The sequence below is a fragment of the Hyperoodon ampullatus genome (genome assembly GCF_949752795.1).
Source record: "Hyperoodon ampullatus genome assembly, chromosome: 1".
In the NCBI taxonomy this organism is placed as follows: domain Eukaryota; kingdom Metazoa; phylum Chordata; class Mammalia; order Artiodactyla; family Ziphiidae; genus Hyperoodon; species Hyperoodon ampullatus.
Genome location: NC_136914.1, coordinates 213286481 through 213300275, shown reverse-complemented (window position 1 = coordinate 213300275; position 13795 = coordinate 213286481). Strand labels below are relative to the sequence as shown.

The 13795-nt window shown below is 48.3% G+C and overlaps 1 protein-coding gene across 1 annotated transcript in view; it reads right to left on the bottom strand.

Annotated features, from left to right (window-relative positions):
* Positions 1 to 6178, bottom strand: part of VWA2 (von Willebrand factor A domain containing 2) — a gene marked incomplete at both ends in the record, with an annotated part of 52183 nt that extends 46005 nt beyond the window's left edge. The window contains 2 exon segments of the mRNA XM_079712061.1: positions 1050 to 1124; positions 6127 to 6178. Of these exon segments, the coding sequence (XP_079568187.1) occupies positions 1050 to 1124; positions 6127 to 6178 (127 nt within the window).
* Between the last annotated feature and the right edge of the window lie 7617 nt (positions 6179 to 13795).

Sequence of the window (13795 nt, the reverse complement as noted above, 5' to 3'; positions counted from 1 at the left end):
GAGAGGAGAGGCTACTGGGCCAGTGAGGGATACCCAAGAGCCTTGGTTCCTGCCCTCAGGGGTCACAATCTTGTCTGGGACACAGCCAGGCACCCTGGTTCATAAGGCTGCATTACCCAAGAGTCTACGTAATGATAACCAGCACTGACTGCATCTTTCCTATATGCCAGGTGATGCTTTAAACACTTTATATGTACTAATTTATTTAATTCTTATAACCACCTTGAGATATACTACTTTATTTTTCAACAGTTATATTGAGATAATATTCACATACCATACCAGTCACCCATTTCAAGTATACACTTCAATGGTTTTTAGTATATTCACAGATATATTTATCACCATCACAATCAATTTTAGAACATTTTCCATCTCCTCAAAAGGAAACCCTGTACTCTTTAGCTATCAGCTCTCTAGCCCCCTACCCCCACCCCTAAACAGATTTACAATCTGCATTCCCACTGGAGAGATAAGGAGAGCAAGGCACAGGGCAATTCAGGAATTTCCTACGGCCAGAGTACCAGAAAGTGGTGGAGCCGGGAATCAAACTGAGGCTGTCCACAGGTGTGGCTCCAGAGTCCACACCCTATCACCTCACCAGGAAGATGCAAGAGAGCAGGAGTCAGAGAAGCACCAGTGAGAAGGCGCCACCTGGCAGCAGCATGCAAGGGGGATTTCACCAGAGAGGGAGGGACGGGACTGCAGGGTCCCTAGGAGTGGGCGGGTGTGGCTTGAGCATGTGGCGGGGATGACGAGCAGGGAGGAAGAGAAGGAATATGGCAGCAGAAGAGGCTGGCTGCGTAGATGGTGGTCACACAACAGAAGACCTTGAAGCACGGGCCAAGAAATTCGGCAACAGGGATCTTCCTAGGGTTTTTACCCAGGAGAGCAAATTGGTCAGGCCCCTGTCTGGGGAAAATGACTCTGGCCACAGCATGAAAGAAGACAGGAGTGGGGCAGAAACTGTCCGGAGTATGGCTTCTCTTGAGTCCATCACACAGAGGCTGAAGTAGGTGTTTGGAGGGTTAAGTAAAACGTGGGCTTACTTTTGCTGGCGACTGAAATCTTCCCAATGGTCTCCTTGCTCACGTGGACTTCCTGAAGAGGGAGGGATGGGGGCACTAGGAGAGAAAACACCAGAAGCAGTCACTACAAGGCAGAGAGGGGAGGAGTCTTAGTCTCCACGTTATATGACCAGAACAAACGGGTCACAAGAGAGAAAACAGGAATGTGAAAGTTTAATGATATTGTATCTTAAAAATTACCAGATGAATAACATAAATAATTCCCTCCGCCCCCACCAACAGCCCCACTTCTATCAGGTATCTTTGCATTTAAATTTGGGATTTTTTTTTTTTTTTTTTTTGTGGTACGCGGGCCTCTCACTGCTGTGGCCTCTCCCGTTGCGGAGCACAGGCTCCGGACGCGCAGGCTCAGCGGCCATGGCTCACGGGCCCAGCCGCTCCGCGGCATGTGGGATCCTCCCGGACCGGGGCACGAACCCATGTCCCCTGCATCGGCAGGCGGACTCCCAACCACTGCGCCACCAGGGAAGCCCCTAAATTTGGGTATTTTGAAGAGAAAAATTAAAAAAATATATGGGGGGATATAGAGAGCCTGTGATTCTGATGAGTTTCGTCCCTGGGTAGGCATGATAACTGAGTGCCCCTCTGGGGTGTAGCATCTTGCCATAAACATTAACCTTGGACGTGAACAGACAATTCATAGAAGAAAGAGAATTCACAGAAAAGCACAAGGAAATTTTTCAAACAGGTGACAAAACACTTTAACTCAAACAATGGGATACCCTTTTAAATGTGAAATTTTGATGATCAAGTTTTACATTTAAATGTAACTGGGGAAAGATTAAATCAGGAAAAGCTTTTCCAGTGGTGGCACTGTAAATTGGTACAACCCTTTTGGAAAACAATTTAGCCAAATGAATTAAGAGTCATCAAAGTGCTTAGGCTCCATCGTATCGCACCTGGGAATTGATCCAAAGGAAAAACAACTTTAGAGAAGGGAAAATGTGCACCAAGACACTCCCTTCAATGTTACTTGTTTCAGAGGAATGATGGTGATAACAAATATCCAAAGAGATAGAACTCTCAGTAAACACTGATACATTCATTCAATGCAATTAATATGAACAAGGGCTAAAAAGTTTTGGGGTAGAAAGCTTGTGGATACATTTTTTTTCTTCTATGTGATACCCAGTAAAATGGTACTAATGGCATATGAGCAGCCAACAATTTTCAAAATGAACTTTGAGGGCAGGTAACATGCCAGGTGCTGAACAGCAAGCCAACCCCGATGAGAGTTCTGAAGACAGTGAGGTGCCACTTAGAGGGATTATTTGAAAAGCCAACTGTGCATGGCCACTGTCAGAAGAAGCAGACACGTAGATGCTTATAAACTTCCATGTGCGCTGGGTAAGCACCGTGGGCACAAAGTGAGGGTGGGCAAAGCCCAGGAGCCGGACAGGCCAGGAACGGGGCAGATGAAGGAATGTGAGATGGGGTGGGGGCACTGCCGAGGAAAGAGGTAAAGGAGAGGGAGCCAGGCGGGGGTGGGGGGTAGGGTAGGAATCATACAACACAGGGAAGTTGGGCTCAGGGGGATTTGTCCCTGCCAGGAAGGTGACCAGGAGGAGGACACCAAAAAATGATGTCAGGTTCTGGGGGGCATGCTTCTCATTGGCAGCACCCCCTGGAGTTCATTAGGCCAGGGGTCCCCAACCCCCGGGCCATGGACCGGTACTGGTCCATGACCAGTTAGGAACCGGACTGCACAGCGGGAGGTGAGCGGCAGGCAGGCAAGTGAGTGAAGCTTCATCTGTATTTAGAGCTGCTCTCCATTGCTCGCATTACCGCCCGAGCTCCGCCTCCTGTCGGCATTATGGTGAGTTGTACAATTATTTCATTATATGTTACAATGTAATAATAATAGAAATAAGGTGCATAATAAATGTAACGCTCTTGAATCACCCTGAAACCATCCCCCTCCATGCGGGTCCGTGGAAAAACTGTCTTCCACAAAACCAGTCTCTGGTGCCAAAAAGGTTGGGGACCGCTGCATTAAGCAACTACCCCCTTGGCTGGTCCCAGCTCCACCTTCTGTGGCTCCTCTACATTCACTAGTCCCTGAAAAACAAACTAAACCAGTGTCTACTTCTCCCCTGACCATATCTTTGAGTTCCTGCTCAACTGATATGCCCTCCCCTTAATCTCTACTCGAGTAGAAGATGGTTCTAGGCCAAAATGCTGAACCAGCCATTAGCTCCACAGTCAAAAGCTGTCAGACAAGTAAGTAGATGTCCTGAAGTCCAAGAAAGTCCGCCACGGCCATTTTGCCACCAGAGGCAGAAACAAGACATAAACTACAATACAGACAGTAGACTGAATTAAAGAAAAAATAAAATCCTCCACTTCCATAAAACACATGGCAGACACTGGGACAGAAGCAGAGGCAACACTTACCCCCCAAACTCCAAAAACAAAAGATCACAAAAATCACTCAGTAATTCAACAAATCGGTCCTCCAGAAAATGGAGGCTTTCTGCGTCAGTGCATTCAACATCATCAAGATCTTGTCAACTTGGGAGGTTCCTGCTGCAGCCCATCCCGTGATGCGGGGCAGCTCCCGTGAGCCCTGCACCCCCGGAAGTTCTCCGAGGGCAGGAACACCTCCACCTGTCCTCCACAGAGCCCCGCCCAACTCTCTGCACACAGTTTGGCCAAATGAATTAAGAACTATAAAAATGCTCACATCCTTTGACCCTGTAGTCAAAGCCAGTAGGCACTAAGCTTTCCTGAATGAGCCCATGAATTACTGGCAAAGGGTCCAGGAGCTAAGGAATCCCCTAAGGTCCTGTTCCTTTTTAAATGTCTTACCAGCAAATTCTCCAGCTGGAAACAGACCGGCCATCGCCCCGGATGGGAGGGAGGAGGCGCTCCATGACCAGAGACCGCTCACCACAGATGTGACTCAGCCAATGTAACTCTGCATCACGTGGCCAGCTGTCCTGGTGGGTGCCAGGCTTCAGGTGAGGCCTCCTTCAGGGGAGCGGGTACCGGGGTGATGTCCCCACTGTGCCCCTGTGAAGCTACCTCAGGACTCTGCAGAAGTCCCCCTTGGAACAGGGAGCTGATGAACGTGTTGACTGTTGCTTCCTCTCCCAACCAAGTCAGCCCACACCTCTGAGGACCACCTATCTGGGGAGGGCGGGGGTAATGGGTGGTGCTAAGGAGCTGGATGGGGAGGGGGTGGAGTGGGTGGTGGGTTTTCATCTCAGCCCTGCTACTGACAGCTGTGCAGCCCCAGGCAAATCACAGAACCTCTCTGGGCCTCCCCTGCCTCATCTGTACAACCTAGGGGTGGTCAGATCAAGTGCTCTATAAACTGGACAGGCTACAAAGGGTAAAGTTCCACGACGAGCTAGAACAGAACCTTTACTGTGCCTGGGCCCCCAGGGACCGCATTCGGGCCCTGTCCCCAAACACATCTCATTTCTCCCCGATTCCTTGGCCATGAAGCTACTGTGTTACATTCAGCACCCACATGGCTTCAAGAGAGGGGACAGGCAGGCTGGGCAAGCACACCCTTCTTCCAGCCTCTCTTACTCCCTGAGGCTCCAGAGAACAGGCAGGTGGTGACAGCAGCCAACGAGCAGAGAGTGTACCCGTACTCACAGAAACACAGACCAGGGAGGAACTGGAAGAGAGCCTCAGAGACCGCGAGAGGACCCTGGGCTAGCCTCAGCCACCCAGCCCACTGGTTCTTACTCGTTGGATGACAATCCACAAAACGCACTATTCCTTTCTACCATCTCATATTTCAAAGGGGCTAGAACTTGGGAGGGCCAAAGTGGGAAGTAAACAGAAAATTGATTTGCTCCATTATTCATTCATTAATCTGCTTCTTGAGCACCAACTATGTGCCAAGCTCAGTGCTAGAAGCCAAGATCACACAGTAAGTGGTGAATGAAGAATAGGCAGTCTCTTTCTCATGCAGCTTATGTCCAGTGGAGAAGATGGACATTATTTTTTAAAAATTCACACAGAAATAAACTCATATCTGTGTTAAGTGCTACACAGCAGAGGAACTCAACACTACAGGAGGTTTTAATAGGGGGATCTGACCTGATCTGGGGGTCCAGGAGGAACTGTGCTGGGTGCTGGAAGGTGAATAGGAGTTTACCAGAATAGCAGTGTTGGGGTGAGGCGATGATCCAGGCAGAGAGGCCACCATAACTGAGAACCCCTAGGGTGGGAGGGAGCAAGGGTGCTGGCAGGCCTGGACGGAGTGTGGGCTGCAACACAAAGGGTGGACAGAGGGGGCTGCAGAGGGGACACCAGGTGGCACAGGATCAGATCAGGCAGGGCCTCTTTTTTTTTTTTAATTTCTTTTTTTGATGTGGACCATTTATGAAGTCTTTATTGAATTTGTTACAATATTGATTCCTTTGTGTGTGTGTGTGTGTGTGTGTGTGGTATGCGGGCCTCTCACCGCTGTGGAGCACAGGCTCCGGACGCGCAGGCTCAGCGGCCACGGCTCATGGGCCCAGCTGCTCCGCGGCATGTGGGATCCTCCCGGACCGAGGCACGAACCCGCGTCCCCCGCATCGGCAGGTGGACTCCCAACCACTGTGCCACCAGGGAAGCCCCCCTTTTAATTTTTTTTTTTTGTCCCCAGGGCATGGGGGATCTTAGGCTCCCCGATCAGGGATCGAACCCACACCCCCTGTATTGGAAGTTGAAGTCTTAACCACTGGACTGCCAGGGAAGTCCCAGGCAGGGCCTCTTAAGAGCAACAGGACATCACTTAAAAGTTTCAGGTAGGGGATGGGAGTGGAGAGGGGTCCAGACATGATTAGATTTGCATTTTGAAATGGCTGATGTGTGAAAAACAGGATGGACGGGAACCAGGTGAACCCAAAGAGACCAGTCAGGAGGCTACTGCAGTGGTCCAAGCACCAGATGATGGGGCTGAGAGTAGGCAGGTGGCCGTGGAGTGGAGAAACACAAATGCACTCGAGAACTTTAGAAGTTAAAATCAACAGGATGTGAGGCAAACCAAACCCCTCAACACCTTAACCCTTGCCTCACAACCAAGAAGACTTAGCTTCGGCAAATAGGAGAATGCAGATGGCTTCCAGCAACAGGAAAGAGGGCATGTTGATATAACTATAGGGCCAGGACAAGAAAATAAAGCATCAGCAATCATCTCCGTGAGCTCCTCAAGTCACACCTCCAAACAACCGCTCGGCCTTTCCCAGGGCACAGATATGACCCTAGAGGCTGCTCCTTGCCATGACAACTACAGTAGCCTGGAGAAGACTCAAATCCCAAAAAGCCAGGGAAGACTACTCCAGTGACTCTGATTTTAAAGGACAGCCTAACATCTTCCCCAGACACCTAGCTCCAAAGCCCCCAGCTCCTTCACAGACTCTGGCAAGGTGCCCTGTGTCCAGAGTTAAGAGACCCGGGGCCCTGCTCAGCCTCAGCCCTGACCAGCCATGTGACCCTGGGGAAAACCCCTCCCTCTCAGCAGCTCCATTTCTTTACAAGGAGTTAGATTCTGATAGACTGAAGATCTGATTTCAAAGTCTTCATTTTCTGAAACCAAGCAAGGTCTCCCAGCCCGCACCTTCTAAATTACTTAAAAACAGTAACATGGCTGAGGAAGAAACAAAAGTATTTTTGTAAAGTTTTTTTGTTGCCTAATGCTTATAGTATGCGTAAAATTCAGTTCCATGGAGCCTGATTACTTATCGATTTTTGAGGGAGATATTAAGGATGGGAAGTGAAGTGAGAGCTTTTCTTGAGAAGCCATAGACCATAACTTTGATTCCATAAGGGCACATATCTGAGGTTTACTTCTAATTTTAGCTGTGAGGCCCAGAAATGCAATATTATCATTTCAATCACAAAGATATGATGCACAATTCAGACAGACTTATATTTTGGTAAGTATACATGTAGCATAAGAACTGAAAGGGATCATATAGATGAAATTGAGACTTTTTTCCCCAGCATAATTCAGCAGGGAAAAAAATCTAAAAATATCTTAACAATAGGTTCTAGAAATTCTATTTTTTGTCCTTTGGGATGCAATACATTCAAGATCTCACCCTACAGTTTTTCTGCATTAAACATAAATCACAGCAAGATCTTCTTTGATCCACCTCCTAAAGTAATGAAAATAAAAACAAAAATAAACAAATGGGATCTAATTAAACTTAAAAGCTTTTGCACAGCAAAGGAAACCATAAACAAAACAAAAAGACAACCCTCAGAATGGGAGAAAATATTTGCCAACGAAGCAACTGACAAGGGATTAATCTCCAAAATATACAAACAGCCCATGTAGCTCAATATCAAAAAAACAAATAACCCAATCAAAAAATGGGCAGAAGGGCTTCCCTGGTGGCGCAGTGGTTGAGAGTCCACCTGCCGATGCAGGGGACACGGGTTCGTGCCCCGGTCCAGGAAGATCCCACATGCTGCAGAGCAGCTAGGCCTGTGAGCCATGGCCGCTGAGCCTGCGCGTCCGGAGCCTGTGCTCCGCAACGGGAGAGGCCACAACAGTGAGAGGCCCGCGTACCGCAAAAAAAAAAATGGGCAGAAGATCTAAATAGACATTTCTCCAAAGAAGACATGTAGATGGCCAAAAAGCACAAGAAAAGATGCTCAACATCACTAATTATTAGAGAAATTCAAATCAAAATTACAATGAGGTATCACCTCACTCGGGTCAGAATGGCCATCATCAAAAAATCTACAAACAATAAATGCTGGAGAGGGTGTGGAGAAAAGGGAACCCTCTTGACTGTTGGTGGGAATGTAAACTGATACAGCCACTATGGAGAACAGTATGGAGGTTCCTTAAAAAATAAAAAATAGAACTACCATATGACCCACCAATCCCACTCCTGGGAATATACCTGGAGAAAACCATGGTTCAAAAGGATACATGCACCCCAACGTTCACTGCAGCACTATTTACAATAGCCAGGACATGGAAGCAACCTAAATGTCCATCAACAGAGGAATGGATAAAGAAGATGTGGTACATATATACAATGGAATATTACTCAGCCATAAAAAAAGAACAAAGTAATGCCATTTGCAGCAACATGGATGGATGTAGAGACTGTCATACTGAGTGAAGTCAGACACAGAAAGACAAATATATGATATCACTTATATGTGGAATCTAAAAAAAAGGGTACAAACGAACTTATTTACAAAACAGAAGTAGAGCCACAAGTATAGAAAACAAACTTATGGTCACCAGGGGAGAAGGGGGAGGGATAAGTTGGGAGATTGGGACTGACGTGTACACACGACTATATATAAAATAGGTAACTAATAAGAACCTGGCGTATAGCACAAGGAACTCCACTCAATACTATGTAGTGGCCTATATGGGAAAAAAATCTAAAAAAAAGTGGATGTATGTATATGTATATGTATAACTAATTCACTTTGCTGTACACCTGAAACTAACACAACACTGTAAATCCACCATACTAGGAAGAGCCAGGCAATGCACATGTTTCTTTCCACTAAACAAATAACACAGATGCTCAATCAGGAGATAATTCCAAAGAGAAAATCCTAAGCAGAGATGTGGAAAGGGAAACACTGCAGGATTCCAGGAGAATCCCAGTCTATAGAGATGAGGGCAGAGAGAGAAGCGGTCAGTCTCTGTGGGGGCACAGAAGCGTGCAACATGCAGCGGGGAAACTCACTTCAACCTGACACTCTCCAAAAGTCCCTTTAACATCCTCAGTAAGGGCCACTCTCCTGCATCTAAGAACGTGGAGAGCAAGGCAGAAGCCCCAAGTCTTCATTTATGGATCCTGGCCTTTCGGATCCCCCACCTCCACTAGGGACGCCAGTTCTCCAAAACACCTGGCAGGAGTCTCCTGGTCACCTTCGGTGACTCAGCCATGTGACTTTTGTCTCACCCGTCTGCTGCACCCCATCCACCTCTGCCTGGGCACTGAAAACACACCTGCCAGCTGCAGGAACACAACAGAACTCCACTCTGAATTCAGAGGATCTGCCGACCAGTCTGAGAGCAATGGCTGCCTTGAAAATCAAAGTCACCCAGGAAATGTATATTCTTGTGAACTGTAGAAGAGTTAAAAATGACCCAACTCGGGGCTTCCCTGGTGGCGCAGTGGTTGAGAGTCCTCCTGCCGATGCAGGGGACACGGGTTCGTGCCCCGGTCTGGGAAGATCCCGGATGCCGCGGAGCGGCTGGGCCTGTGAGCCATGGCCGCTGAGCCTGCACGTCCGGAGCCTGCCTGTGCTCCGCCACGGGAGAGGCCACAACAGTGAGAAAAAAAAAAAAGACGCAACTCGTGTTCATGAAGGTGCTACTGTCAGACCTGACTGGAATTGCAGGAAATATAAATAACTAGTGGTGGTGGGTGTGCTTTCCTGGCCCGTGCTTACCCCCTGGGCCTGCACTCCTACCCGCAGGTGGCGCGCTCTGGTGTCAAAAGTAAAAAGGAGACTCAGTGAATGAATGTACACACCCCAGAATGACTGGAAGGCGTCACTGATGCTCAGAAGGGAAGGGGTCCTGGGTTTTCACACAGCTCAAGTCTCTGGCTCCTAATCCAACAGGCTTTCCTCTAACCATGCTACTCCTGGAGCCGAAGTCAGCTCAGAGTCCTAGAGCCACAGCCCTGAACTCCATCCACACTGAGCTGGCACACCGTAAGTCACTCCCGGACAGGCAGGAGCCATGCCCACCCCATGGTGGTAGAGTCTGCATCCTGGATCCAGGGGCCCTACTTCTCACCCGATGCTGTGCGACCCTGAGAGGGGGCTACAGTTCCTCACCTGCAAAATGAGGAGGTTGGACCAGAGGCTACCAAGGTGTCTTCTGGTTTAAAAAAAAAAAAAATCTCTTTTTGATCTCCCCTCCATCGTGGACCTACGATGGTCGGACCTTACTCCCCTGTCTATTCAGCTTGCTGGATTTCAAAACATTTCTGAAGCAAACCAAATCGAATATCCTAACCAGCTGAGGGTCTCTGTGCTTCAAATAACTCAGAGGCTTCACATCCTCACCTAATCTAAGTGAAAATTGGACACGCAATACTGCAAGCGGGAGGAAGGCAGGAGCTTCCCAGACACAATCAAAGGGAGAAAGGTAGACCGAGAGGATACCGGCTCGTGGAGGGGCTGTCATGCCTCCTGCCCCGCTCATGCCAGCAAGACACACTTTCCTTTTCCCCAAGGACCTGTTTTCTTTCCTCTTACTTCAGACAACAGCCACAGGACAAGTCTCCACCTGGCGCCTGGAAGCCAGGCAGAGGCGAGGCCTGGAGACAAGGGCCAGTGCAGGGCAGAGGGAAAGGGCTTCTCCACGCCGTCTAGTCCTGAGGTTCAGGATGATTTTCTGGGATCACAGCTTCTGACCTTGGGCGCGCGCGGGACTCTGAGGCTCAGGCCTGTTAATTTTTTTACAAAACTAGGATTCTAGCAGCCTCCGCAGGCTGCCGTGAGGACAAGGTAAAAGGGAGTGCAGAAGGTTCCCGACGCAGAGCAAGGCGTTCAGTGAACACAGGCCCCTCCCTCTACTAGGTGACAAACCTAAGCAGATCCGGGCTTCCCTGGTGGCGCAGTGGTTGAGAGTCTGCCTGCCAATGCAGGGGACACGGGTTTGAGCCCTGGTCTGGGAAGATCCCACATGCCGCGGAGCAACTAGCCCCGTGAACCACAACTACTGAGCCTGTGTGTCTGGAGCCTGTGCTCTGCAACAAGAGAGGCCGCGATAGTGAGAGGCCTGCGCACCGCGATGAAGAGTGGCCCCCGCTTGCCACAACTAGAGAAAGACCTCACACAGAAACGAAGACCCAACACAGCCAAAAGTAAATTAAAAAAAAAAAAAAAGTAACTATCATTTAAAAAAAAAAAAGGAATCTTTAAAAAAAAAAAAAACCTAAGCAGATCCATCGTGCTCTATCATGCACCTCTGCTTGCCCAGATGAATGTCTTGCCAGAGCCTCCTAAGGCTCTGCTCATTAAAACAAAATTTGTGGTGGCAATCTGGAAACCAATATAAGAAATCAAACGCCTCCTCATTAAGTGCTCGGCTGAGATGGTGCTGACTCTGGGACCCCAGCAGCATCTCCCTCCCCTGTCCTCCCACACCCACTGCAATCCCCACTGTCACACAGCCCACACTGAGCCTGCCTGCTGGTATATCCGTCCTGCCTGCCAGATGGCAAATGGCTCAGGGACTAGGGATTATGTCTCAGTCTCTGCTGGAGCCCCAGCAAGCTGCACGTGTCTGGCACATAGTAGGTGAGACACGTGCTTACTGGAACTCAGCACGGCAGGTCGGCCGGAAGGATACTTCCTGATGAATCTTTGTATTCTTTTTTATACCAAGATAAATGAAACTGTTATTTCGATGCTGGTGCAGGGTTAATAGCACTCTTTACTATCTATTCCCACCCAATCATCTCAAAAATTCAGTTCATTCCCCCCAACTCACATAGCAAAACTTTCTTGCAATACTAATTCAACATTCTAAATGCAACCCTACATCTGAAAAATGTTTTAAAGGATGAATTCCACAGTAAAAACGAACAGCTGCTCCCACCTAGTGAGCACTTAACTCACTAAAAAGCCCAGTACCAGGCTCCATACTTCTGTATCTTCTCTCTCCTAATCCTCCCAGCCAGCTCGTGACAGCGTGTTACCCCCATTTTACAGATGAGAAAACTGAGACATGGAGAAGTGAAGTGTTTTGCCCCAGGTTAGACAGCTAGTAAGTGCATCGGACTCCTTTCTGGCCTCCCGGTGATCTGTTCCATCTGTCACCTTCCTGGTTCTGGGGGATCAGGATAGAGGAACAGAAGCATAATTAAAAATCTGCCCCCCTGAATCCCACCCATTGGCAGTCTTCCATGAGCTAATACCTGCCAGCAACTCCCACACTCGAGCACAAAACTTGCGAAGACTTCCAGAACTCTATGCATTCTTGTACAAAGCAGTTGGGAGTGGTCTGCAACCCAGGGGCAGAAACAGATCCTTCGTTCCCAGGTACAAGTTGTCAAGCCTCTTCCATTACAAAACGCCCAACTCATCACATTTGTTCCTTTCTGTTCCGTTACTCATGCTAATCCCACACATTATTCCTAGCTTCTGGGGTTCTCACGCTTGGACTTAGACACCCCCCCCACCCTGTCTTCTTATCTGATTCTTATTTTCCAACCCTGATTCCATGCAGCACCAGCAGCACTTGGGACAGCGGGTGAGTGAGGGTTGCTGCAGGACGCTGCAAAACATCACACTCTGTGCTGCCCCGGGAATACATTTCCCATGAGACAGGAAGGAAGGAAGGCCAAACAAGGTTACTTTTGAAAGAGAAGGGCCAGACTGAGCAATAGCTAAAGGCAGTTTTGCAGGACAACGCCCACCTTCTCCTCTATGATGGGAAATGAAATGAGGGCAGGGTGGAAAAGGAGAGTACTCCACCTCCTTACAAAATGCAATTCCAACCCTGAATATTAGATTAGCCCTTGGCAGCCTCCGCTCCATCAGTAGGGTGGAAATCTGAACGCTTTACAAAAACGGTCCACACCTGAACAGAAAGACTTTAAAATCGGAGGCAAAAGTCTCCAGCCTGGAAGCCCGTGGTCTTCCGCTGTAACATCTTCCTTGTTCATTTGGCAAAATACTTGGCTCAGACCCAGAAAGTCAAGGGAACTGGATGACGCATTTCTAGTCTGATAAGGCAAGAAGAGCATTTTAAAAGTTGCTCTGGACACGCCATGCTCCCTCTAACAAAATCACAATTTTCAGAACCTAACAGTCTGGCAACCAGAAATCAGCCCCAAGGGTCAAACAATGTGCCCTCTGGATCTCTGGATGGTTGGGGAGAAGAGGCAGATTGGGCATAAATCACAGGTTTCCCACACTCACTGTACCTGCTAAGGGACATTTTTAGCCAAAAGAGATTTTGCTATTTGTTTTGGTAGTATTTGAAAATCCTTTATTGAAACTGTACAGGACCCAAATTCACTGCCATGGGACTCTGGAAAGACACACACAGGACTGGAAGTCCAGGGATGAAATTCCAGACTAGTTCTGCTTCTAACCAGACGGGTGACTCTGCAAACAACTCCTCACACACCCCCGCCCCTGCCCACCTCAGTTCATTCATCTGTTTCATAAACTGACAGTGTTGTAAAGATCCAGGGGAATAGTGTGTGAAAGTCCCCCTAAGGGTAAAAGACTTTCTAAACGTATGATGTTAAGAGATTATCACTGCATTTAATATATTAACTTCATTTAACTACTCGTACCCTATAGGGTAGACATGATCATTTCCACTTTTATACTTGTGGAAATGGTCTTGGAGAAGTTAGGGTCCAAGGTCAAAGAGCTGGTAAATCAGAAGTTTGGTGTCAGGCCCAGGTCTTCTGATGCTGGCAGCCCGGACATGCCAAGAAGCATGCCATACACAGTTGGCGTGCAAAGAGCACCAGTCTGACATCAGGAGACCTGAGCGCTGACCTCTTAGGTAAATTCCTTCACTTCAGTCACTCAGTTTTCTTCTTTCAAAAATGGGGGTGACATTACCTGTCCTATTTACCTGGAAAGGTTGTTGCCAGCATCACATGAGACTACAGTGCAAAAGTCCTCTGGCAAGGGCAAAGGTGACTAATGGAGATCAGGGAAATCCAGTTAAGAGAAGGGACCCAGGATCAGGAAAGGAAGTGAGGGATGGAGGATCATAATCACATTCATGGAAACCC